At 39.2% G+C, this 12,027-nt stretch overlaps 1 protein-coding gene across 2 annotated transcripts in view; it reads left to right on the top strand.

The window, feature by feature from the left end:
* Positions 1–12,027, top strand: part of LOC150090813 (bifunctional purine biosynthesis protein ATIC) — a 343,962-nt gene that overhangs the window by 60,670 nt on the left and 271,265 nt on the right. For both annotated transcript variants that reach the window (XM_090372983.1, XM_090372991.1), the window contains one exon: positions 11,357–11,423. In XM_090372983.1, the coding sequence (XP_090229109.1) occupies positions 11,357–11,423 (67 nt within the window). The remainder of the gene's footprint in view (positions 1–11,356; positions 11,424–12,027) is intronic.

Consider the following 12,027-nt stretch of genomic DNA (forward strand, 5'->3'; position numbering starts at 1 on the left):
CCTGCCAACTTTTGTATCGTCTTCAAACTTGGACATTAAGCTTGATATACCATCATCAGTATCATTTTTAAATACCGAAAACAATAATGGACCCAACACTGAACCCTGAGGGACTCCACTAATAACATTAGTCCACGATGAGTGAGCAGTGTAGATTGATTACCACTCTCTGTCTGTCTTCTCCACCTCAACCACCCCTTTATCCATAGCCGCAATTTGCCTCCAGTGCCACACTGCTCCAACTTGTGCAGCAGTCTTTCATGTGCAACATTATCAAAAGCCTTTCTAAGATCCAAGTATATAATATCAAAGTTATTCCCTGCATCCAGTTCTTTTGTGACTGCATCATAGTATCCAATCAGATTGGTCAGGCAAGACTTTCCCTTAACAAAACCATGCTGTGTCTGGACTATAACTGAAGTCTTGTCTAGATGATCATGCAGTGCTTCTTTAACCTGTGTCTCCATTAATTTTCCTGGAACAGAAGTTAAACTCACAGGTCTATAATTACTTGTGTCGGCCTTTGATCCTCCTTTGTGAATTGGGGTCACATTTGCGCATCTCCAGTCTGTGGGTACCTCCCATGAGTCCAAGGAAGTTCTCATAATTATGGCTAAGGGTTTGCTTGCTTACTTCCTTTGCTGCCTCCTTTAATATAACTGGATAGATCCCATCCATTCCAGGTGCCTTTCTTGTGTTTGTCTTCAACAATTTCTCCTCCACTTTACTCTCAGTTATTACAAGATTCTCTAGCTTACTGCCAGAGTTGAATACACCTCTGGCATTCCCCTCGCTGAATAACTCCTCATGTGTGAATGTCGATGCAAAATATTGATTTAGTTTGTTAGCTACCTGAGCAGGATCATCTTTTATTATTTTTTTTTTTTGTAGTTGTTGGCACATCGGCTTCTGTGGCCATAATGCAGCTCCCAAGGTTTTTGTAGTACTTTGATCCAAGCCCGAGGCGGGATTCGTACCCGCGACCTTTGGGTTGCCAGGCAGGCACTTTAAGCAGGATCATCAACAGTTGACCCATCGATATCAAGTGGACCAATCTGATTCATCCCCTTCCTTCTAGAGTTTACATAAGTAATGAACTCTTTGCTGTTTTTCTTTGCATCTCTTGCCAAAGATTTCTCATCTGCCTTTGCCTGCCTAAACTCCTTTGTAACTTGGTTACAGATCAACTTGTATCTATCACAGATCAACTTGTATCTATCATAGGACATTAAGCTTGATATACCATCATCAATATCATTTTTAAATACCGAAAACAATAATGGACCCAACACTGAACCCTGAGGGACTCCACTAATAACATTAGTCCACGATGAGTGAGCAGTGGATTGATTACCACTCTCTGTCTGTCTTCTCCACCTCAACCACCCCTTTATCCATAGCCGCAATTTGCCTCCAGTGCCACACTGCTCCAACTTGTGCAGCAGTCTTTCATGTGCAACATTATCAAAAGCCTTTCTAAGATCCAAGTATATAATATCAAAGTTATTCCCTGCATCCAGTTCTTTTGTGTCATGTGTTAATTGATATGTATCCCATGCATTTTTCTTCTCTGTCATATGTGTCTCATTAGTTCATCTGACATCCATTTAGGCCTAAACCTTGAACAATATTTCTTAGTTGGTATGTAAAGCCTTGTAGCTTCCAAGATAAGTTCTTTGAATGCTTCCCATTTTGAATTTGCTGTTGGTAACATCTTCATTTGGTCCCACTGTATGGAATTTAAATACTGCCTCAGACCATTGTAGTTGCCTTTACGAAAGCAATAACCGTTCCCTTTACCCCCGATGGTAGTTACCTCTTTGAGTAAATCCCACTTCAGCACACTGTGATCACTGCCACCTAGTGGTTCCTTTATCTGAGATTCTTAATGCATGAAGAATCACTACTGATAATTAAATCAAAAGTATTACTCCCTCTAGTTGCCTCCCGAACATGCTGATGCAGAAAACAATCATCCAATAAATCCACAAAAGCCTTGCTAGTGTGTGAGTGACCAACCCACAAATTCCAGTCAATATCTGGGAAATCAAAATCCCCCATTATAAGAATCTCTGATGTACTGGCCCACTCTATTTCCCTGTACAGTTTCTTATTATACTCATCAGAGTCATTAGGCCTATAGCACACTCCAACTCTCAATTTTGATCTCCGAATGCTTATGTCACACCAAACTGACTTGACACTGCACTGTCCAGTGATGTCGACTGGCTACACTTCCTTGGATTTTATGTGTTTCTTAACTAATAGCATAACCCCTCCTCCCTTCCTATCCTGTCTATCCTTTCTGTATGTTGTACTCCCCAAATTCCAGTTCTGCATTCCTTATATCTGTGTGACACCACGTCTCTGATATCCCAACAATATCCACCTTTGATGCTTTGAGCAATACCTCAAATTCATCAAATTTATTTACCAAACTCCTAGCATTGGTGTACATGCAAGTATACATGCACCTGTTTCTATTCTTAGCTACCCTAACACAACCCATGTGTTTACTTGTACTGCAGTGACTCCCAGCAGTCTCTGAAATATCCTGCATCTTGGTTTTCGGGCTTCTGCTCATTCCAATAGAAGCAGTGCAAGAATCACTTTCACCTCTGCCAGTGGCTACTGTTAATCTATTAGTCTTTGTATCCCCCCAAGCTAGCAGTTTTCCGACCCATCTAACACTGCCTCGATAGCATCAGCAAATATTCTTGCACCCTTTTTATTTAAGTGTATCCCATCCCTGTAGAAAGCAGTCTCTCCTGTTAACAAGTACAGTCCAGGTTGAAAAAAAATTCTCCCCCTTGGACCTTGCACAATCTTTCCTGGGCCGAATTGATCGACAAGGCTCTCATCATATACTTCCTCCTATCGTGTCTGGGCAGAATTGCAGACACTTTCAAATTCAACCCTAATTCACAGCTTTTTTTTCAACAGTGACCTGTACTTGTTAAGTAATTCTGCCGGTCTCCTCTTGCACACATTTGATACGTTACTCTGGGGTTACTGCTTCCCATATGCAGTACTTTACATTTGTCAAAGTTAAACTTCAGTTGCTACCGCTCAGCCCACCTGCTCAACTTTTCTAGATCCTGTTGCAGCAGTGTACTGTCATTAGTGTAATTAACAACCCTGCTGACCTTCGTATCATCTTGTACAGACACTGAAGGACACCCAAATAATACTGGATGTTGACTGTAGTGCATTGAGGGACGAATTCCTTGTGACTCGATGCAAGATTTCTCGAGTTGAATATTCTGCTTGTGTGAGCTCAGAAATTGCCACTCATGCGTTGTCTTTTTGTTTCTGGGTCATATTAGAAGAACCAACTCTCATCACTTGTCATAATTCACTTCAAAATGTTGGTCGTCTTCAACAGATTCAGAGAAATCGTAGCAACAGTCTATTCTTTTTTTTGCTTTTGCTCTGTATTCAAGCTGTGTGGCACAAATTGTGAACAAATCTTTCATTTCCTTAAATCATTTTTTAAAATGTCACAATCTGTTTCTTTATTAATGTTGAACATGTCAGTGATCATATGGGTGGTGATTCTTCAGTCTTCACTTGCAAGATTGCAAACATCTCTTGACGTTTCCTTTAGTTTGAATGAAAACTTGCTGTCCTGGTCTGGGGTTGTCCTAAATTGACTCATGTCTGTCACAAAAGTGCACATACCACTTGAACAGACACATAAACACTCATCTCCATGAACCTTTTTCAGGTCTTGGGATGCTTCTGTTGCACTTTTGCCCAACCTAAAATAAAATTTAATTACTGAACATTACTCGGTCTTCAAACCTCTTGACACAGCACACCACCAGCATCTCATTGTCACAGCTTGAACTACTGAAACAATACTCATGCACATGCACTCTTTTGAAATAATGTACTATATAGCAGTTCGAATGCTACACTATTTTTTTTAATGTAGCATTCATGGCATGGACAGGAAAAATCAGTCTCGTTATTTAATTAGCAGGCTGTGTATTCTACTCCTCTTTCTGAATTTCTTAAATAATATTAATGAAGAAATACAGGGAATGATGTTAAGATTGGGAAGTGGTTAATGATCAGTGTCAAGCAGGGCTTGCATGTCCCGATGACCCGGAGAACTAAGTTGGTGGTTGCTTCCTACTGTAGGGCCTCCCAAGCCGGACAGGTCAAAGGGTAGGGGCGAGACTAAGAGAGATACCCTGGTCTTCCAGGTTGGGGGTTGCTGCAATGGGCTAGCTCCTTGTTCAGTATAAAAAAGATACAAATGCTAGACAACCTACAATTGAAAATGGACTGCACTTTCAGAAACGACTTGGAAAGCGAAAAAGGACAATGATTTTAGGATGCTGGCATATTCAAGGTCTTTCAACTAAAAGAAACTTTCTTCCTGATGAACTGCAAAAATTCAATTTAGACATCATTGTGTTATTGGAGACAAAGAAAAAGGAATGTGGAGAGGAAATAATGGGAGAATACTACTATTTTTGGAGTGTAGTTGATACGAGTGAAAGAACAAGAGCAGAAGTTTCTATTGTTGTTAAAAAGAAATTGAGACATAACATCAAAAACTTGCAATTTATACAATTTTATTAATGAAAGAATGATCTCATTGGAATTGACAATGTATGGGAGAGAAATATGTATTTTGGGAATATTAGCCCTGACTAATGATACTGCTGATACCTTGAAGGTTGAATTTTGGGAGGATCTGAGAGTACTAATAGAAAAAATTCCTAAGAACAAAGAGATATTTTTAATGGGGGTTTTCAATGCAAGAGTAGGAACTGAACAAAATAGCAAAGTTACTGAAAGATTTGGAGAGAAAGAGAGGAACAACAATGGAGACAGACTATCTTTGTGAACAGTTCGACTTGAGAATAAACAGCACATTTTTCCAACACAAGGATATCCATAAATACACTTGTTGCAGGAGACAAGACAAATTAGATCAGTTATAGATTTCATTATTTCAAAACATTCATGGGCATATGTATTGAAAGATGTCAGAGTTTATAGAGGAGCTGAATGTGGATCTGACCATTTACTTGTTAAAACAACACTGAGATGGAACTGGATTAAGAAAATAAGAGTGGACAACCAACAATGCAGGGAAGGAGAAATGCTACAAGTGGATCAATTTAACGTTGAACTACTTCAGAACGATAGCATTAGAAATAACTTACCCAGAGATTGGATGCTGCAATTAACATAGAGATATATTGAAGAAACAGAGTAATACTGAAGAAATCTACGAATATTTAAAAAATATTGTAAAAAAAATAGCTCATGAAATCCTAGGCAAAAAGAAGAGCCAGGGACCAAAAAAAAAAACCTGGATTACAGAGAAAGTAAGAGCTGCTGTAGAAAAAAAAAAAATTGCATATCAGAAATGGCTGGGTGATAGGAATGATGCATATAGGAACATTTATGTTGAAAAGTAGAAAATAGCCAATAAGTTGGTAGTAGAAGTGAAAATTGAATGGGAAAGGAAATGCGCAACTATTAATGGTAAATTGGGCTTCAAGCGATTAGCAGAATTGTGGAAGGTCCTTAAAGACTTGAGAAAGTAGAATAAACATAATGCTGGCTTGCATTTAATACCCTTGAAAGATTTGGTGAAGTACTATGAAGGCCTTTTAAAATAAGACCGGGAAGAGTTCAAGACAGTGGAGGATTTTGGTAGACTTGGACTTAAAAGTTTCTGTTAGGGAAGTGGAACTCTTACTAAAGGAAGGAAGGAAGGAATGGCAAATCACCTGGATCTAGAGAATTTTATATGGAACTTCTGAAATATGGAAGAAGAGGAGTGGCTGTTTTGATAGAAAAAATGTTAAATGGTATACTGAGAGGAGAAGAAATACTGAAAGAAATGACAACAGGTTATATTACATCAATTTATAAGAAGGACGATTGGAAAAGCTGTTCAAATTACAGAAGAATATGCATCCTGAATCCGCTGTTAAAGATTTTCGGAAAATGGACCAGGAACCATTTAGAAGCCCGAATCGAGGTGTCAGAAGAACAAAGTGGTTTTTCAGCCAGGAGGTCATGTATAGACCATATCTCAGCAGTATGACAGATCCTTGAAAAATGCCAGTCGAAAGGAAAAGAAATCTTTGATTTTCATTGACCTTAAAGGCATATGACAGTGTTCCAAGAAAACTGTTATGGGAAGGACTGAAAGAGGCAAATATTGATGGACAATTGATGAACATTATTACGACAATTTACAGGAATAATAGATGCAGAATTAAAGTGGGATCAGCTTTGTCACCTGAATTCCACACTTCAAAAGGCTTATTACAAGGCTGTTGCATGCCACCAACACTTTATATCCGGCTAAGATCCTGGTCAAAAAATTGGAATAAAATGGGATTGCCTATCAATAAGAACATCTATGTTCCCAATTTACTTTTTGCAGACGATCAGGTGGTGATAGTACAAGACTTAGAAGTTGCAGACTATGCATGTTGTTAATTGTTTGAGGAATATGGGGTCTAAAAATCAATTTTAGCAAGACTGAAATGTTGTCTTCAGAATCAGGACACATTCTAAATATTGCAGGTTTTAAAATCAAACAAGTCGATAAATTCAAATATTTGGGATCAATCTTACAAAGTGATGGATCATTCCAAGCAGAGATCAGTAAGAGAATTGCAGACAGCAGAAGGCTATCGGCATGTTAAATTCTGTTCTATGGAACAGAAATATCCTAAATAATACCAAAAAAAATCCCTTATATTTCAAATGATTGTACAAAGTCTTCTGTTGTATGGAGCGGAAACCTGGATGTTGAATAGGCGAGGGGAAAACAAATTGCCCTCCACAGAAATGGAATTTTGGAGACGCTCAGCAAAAACTTCTAGAAGAGACAGAAAATGGAATGAAGACATGAGAGAAAATGGAAGTGAAAAAGAATATTATTGACACTATCAAAGAAAAGCATTTAACATGGTATGGACATGTAAAACAGATCCAAAAAACCAGATATCCAAAGGCTATCCTGGAATGAATACCCCCTGGAAGAAGGAGAAGAGGAAGACTATGAGAAATCCTTGGCAAAGAATGCAAAGAAAAACAGAAAAGAGTTCTTTACCTATTTAAACTCAAGAAGGAAAGGGATGAATCAGATTGGTCCACTGGATGTTGATGGTTCAACAGTTGAGGATCCAGCTCAGGTGGCTAACAATCTAAACGAGTATTTTGCATCTACATTCACACATGAGGAGTTATTCAGGAAGGGGAATGTCGTAGGTGAAGTAAACATTGGCAGTGAGCTAGATGATTTTCTAATAACTGAGAGGAAAGTGGAGGAGAAATTGTTGAGGATAAACATAAAAAAGGCACCCGGGGTGGATGGGATCTATCCAGTTATATTAAAGGAGGCAGCAAAGGAAGTAAGCAAACCCCTAGCCATAATTATGAGAGCTTCTTTGGACTCAGGGGAGGTACCCATGGACTGGAGATGTGCAAATGTAACCCCAATTCACAAAGGAGGATCAAAGGCTGACACAAGTAATTATAGACCTGTTAGTTTAACTTCGGTTCCAGGAAAATTAATGGAGGCACTGGTTAAAGAAGCACTGCAGGATCATCTGGACAAGAATTCAGTTATAGCTCAGACACAGCATGGGTTTGTTAAGGGCAGGTCTTGTCTGACCAATTTGATTGGATACTATGATGTAGTCACAAAAGAACTGGATGCAGGGAATAACTTTGATATTATATATTTGGATCTTAGAAAGGCTTTTGATACTGTTGCGCATGGAAGACTGCTGCACAAATTGGAGAATTGTGGCATTCGAGGCAAATTGCTGCTATGGATAAAGGGATGGTTGAGTGGCAGAAGACAGAGAGTGGTAATCAATGGACTCAACGTGGACTAATGTTATTAGTGGAGTTCCTCAGGGTTCAGTGTTGGGTCCATTGTTGTTTTCTGTATTTATAAATGATATTGATGATGGTGTATCAGGCTTAATGTCCAAGTTTGCAGACGATACAAAGGTTGGCAGGGTTGTTAAGGACACTACTGATACTATGCTGCTGCAACAGGATCTGGAAAGGTTGAGCAGATGGGCTGAGAGGTGGCAAATGAAGTTTAACATTGACAAATGTAAAGTACTACATATGGGAAACAGTAACCCCAGATCAACGTATCAACTCTGTGGTACTACGCTGACAGTGGTAGAGAATGAAAAGGACCTGGGGGTAATTGTGCAGGCAGATATGAAGTTCTCTGAGCAGTGCAGACGAGCTGCAAGAGTAGCTCATGGTGTCTTGTCAATGATATACAGGAATTTTTCTAGCAGGGACAGGGATGTGATTATTCCCTTGTATAAGGCATTGGTCAGGCCACACCTTGAGTACTGTATACAGGTCTGGAGGCCTCATTTCAAGAAGGATGTAGAGCTGCTGGAACGAGTACAGAGAAGGGCAACAAGATTAGTGAATGGAACAAAGGGTTGCTCTTACGAAGAAAGGCTTAAGTTTTGCAAATTACAGAGCCTGGAGACTAGGCATCGCCGAGGTGATCTGATAGAGGTGTACAAGGCTTTGAATGGCTTGAGCATGCTCAATGCCGATGGAATTCTTCCTCTTTCTCAGAATAATCACCTGAGAGGGCATAAATTCAAATTGAGGAAGGACGGATGTCGGATAGATGTGCGGAAATTCGCCTTTAGCCAGCGGGCAGTTGGTTTGTGGAATAGACTTCCATCGCTTGTTGTTGAAGTTGATAGCCTAAACAAATTTAAGGCTCAGCTGGACAGGTATTTCGAACGAATTGAGGGGTGAAATGGGAGTAGTGGTTGTTTTTTTTTTTTTTTTCTTTTTTTTTTGGCTGATGCTGAATAAGCTTGCTTTCTTGCATCATATGCCTCTACTAATGCTAATGCTAAAGACCTAGGAGGACATGGATGGTTAGATGGAGTACGGGAGTGTATGACAGCCTGAGGATTAACCAAGATACCTTGAACCGCACTTAATGGCGGGAAAAAATTCCTTCCGAAAAATAACTTATAGGCTGAGTAAACCCATTGTAAATGGAAACACTCCTCTTGAAGAAGACAAAAATGTTTATATTTGTTTTTGTTATAATAAGCATGGTTGCTATATGTTAATTCTTGTTGCTTATACATATACAGGGTGTCTCAAAAATACATGGCATAACTTCAGGAATAAGTTGCTCATATGTAGACAATAAAAATATTTTATATCAACATAGTTCCGGAAATGCTTGGTTCCCGAGTTATTAACCGTAATGTCTTATCTCCCGCAGGTGATTTCCTTCATCACAAGGTACTGACAGAATCTGGTGGTTTTCCATTCTGACCATGTACTCAAATCAGAAGCAAGCAGATATGCACTTTATGTACAGTTTGGTGGATGGCAATGCTCTGGAGGCTCGGCGTTTGTACCACGAAAGGTTCTCAGAACAAAGATGTCCAGACAGTTATTGTTATTTGGTTTTTAGGAGCATTAGCAACTAAGGCCATATTGCTCCGGGATATGCGATGGTCATTCCCTGACCTTACCGCATCTTCCGTATTTGGTGGTGACGGGCTCGAACATCGGTCTAATCAAGAAGCGTGTGCTATGCACTGCTGCTCCTGCCCACCTGGCTACGGAGGTGCCTTGTCCAGACAGGAAAATGTTTGACGTATCCATCGCCGCCTTTGTGAACATTGGACCTTTACACCTCGTTCTACCGACAGAGGATGACCAAGATCTATGATTCCTGAGTAGAGGAGGAGATTTTGGATGTTGTGCATGCCACTCCTGGAATCAGCACATGCAGAATAGCAATGCAACTGGCTGTTCAACGTTCGACTATTTGGAGAGTGTTACAAGAACACCAACTGTATCCTTACCATCTGCAACGGGTACAGGCCTTGTCACCGGCAGATTACCCTGCTCGAGTAATGTTCTGCCAGTGGTTCTTGCAGCAGTGTGGTACAACTCCTCACTTTCCTGCCTTAGTGATATTCACAGATGAAGCACAGTTCATAGGAGATGGAATCCAAAATTTTCACAATCAGCATGTATGGGCTTAGGAAAACTCACATGCAATTCTTCCATCACATCACCAACAGTGGTTCAGCCTCAACATCTGGGCGTGTGTTTTTGGTGATAAGTTATTTGGGCCCCCATGTACTTCCAAACAAACTCACAGGGCAGGCATACAGAAACTTTTTGGAAAACAACATGCCTGATTTCTTGAACAACACACCACTGATCATTTGTCAACAAGCACACTTCATGCAAAATGGCGCTCCTGCACATTTCAGCCATCTAGCCTGCAATTACCTGAATCAAAGGTTTACTGGTCGGTGGATAGGTAGAGATGGACTAACTGCCTGGCCTCCACGCTCAACTGATTTAAACCCACTAGATTTCTTCTTGTGGGGTCATTTAAAGTTATTAGTGTATTTGACTCCGGTAGCTGATGTTGAAGCTCTCTGCACTTGAATTGTGGCAGGTTATGGGACAATACGAAACATGCCAGGAATTTGGCATCGTCTTTGCGAGTTCATGAGATGTCTATGTGAGGCTTGTATTCAGGCAGAAGGTGGACAGTTTGAACAATTACTATAAGGTGTGATGTGAACAGTTAAGTGTCATAGAAGACAGACCTTCAAAACTCAGAAACCAAGCATTTCAGGAATTATGTTGATATAAAATATTTTTATTGTCTACATATGAGGAACTCATTCCTGAAGTTATGCCATGTATTTTTGAGACACCCTGTATACTTTGATATCTATAAAGGTGTGCTTATAACCCCTTTTTTCCATAAGGCACAAATAAGCCTCCATAGCCGAGTGGTCAGGAGCGGGAGTGCAGTAGCACACGCTCTTTGAGTAGACCGGGGTTCAAGCCCCTGACTGCTGAATATGGTCGATCTGCCAACCTGCACTGGAGAAGCGTGGCAGATTATGGTCCATTTCCCTCAGCATGAATTGTTGAGGAGGCTTCCATCCTGCAGTGGGTTGATAATGGCTGCACTTTACTTTACTTTAAGCTCTTAATATTGATGTCACTGAATACTGAGAACTTATTCAGGCCTTATGGAAAGACGTTGTTCAAGTTCCATGAACCTATCCCCACAAACATTGAGGTCTTAATATATATACATACAAATATATGTAATGTTATCATATTAAAAATATACATAACTGAATTTAATTTTATTTGAGAAGGACATTAAGTGATAATACTACAAAGTTAAAGGAAATGTATGTTTCTACAGGATAAGTTAACATTATGTGGAAAATTCTGACATTAGTTTCTTACCAATTAAGATAGCAGTGTTTATTAATTTAATTTTTGTGTATAAATATTCCTTTTAATCCTGTAGGTATTCTTTCAAGGAAGATTGAAAGTGATAAAGGTGACATGGCTAGACAAGGATATGAATATGTTGGGTAAGGACTCGACTTTTTTCTTCTTTTTATGTGCTGATTTCGCAGAAAATTTGTAGCGTGAAGAAGATATCAAAAATAGAAATAGTAATAGTTAGAATGATAAATCATTTCAACAATTATTTTATATCTGAAATCTTTTGACCTTTCCAGTCACAGTAATATATGTGTTGGGTTATCTTCTTTAAAATGGATAAGTGGGAATTAAAAAGAAAAATTTATGAGGATGGTTCACAGTTGATCAACTTGTTCTTGTTAACTTGGAGGTCATCTTGATTCCGTTTTTTTTTGTTGTTATTGCTTTGAGTTCATTGCAAAACCATTCAATTCACTTTGGAGAGTAACTTGCAGTGCTTTCCAAGGTAATTTTTTGTTACAGTTTTTCTACTGAAAATCCATATTTATTATATTTTCATCTTTTATGTGAACAAGCTAACTTTTACAGACTGTTAATGATCAACAGTAATGCTATATTTGGGAGAACAGTTCCATGCAAGAAAAATGGGCAGTGAAATCATAATTACTCATTATGAAGGAAGATACAAGTAATTGGTATATTAGCATGATTATGCTGGCCTTGATTATCAAACTAAATTTTAATTTGAAA

This window comes from Mastigoproctus giganteus, chromosome 1, assembly GCF_048544385.1.
Source record: "Mastigoproctus giganteus isolate SK-2022 chromosome 1, ASM4854438v1, whole genome shotgun sequence".
NCBI lineage: Eukaryota > Metazoa > Arthropoda > Arachnida > Uropygi > Thelyphonidae > Mastigoproctus > Mastigoproctus giganteus.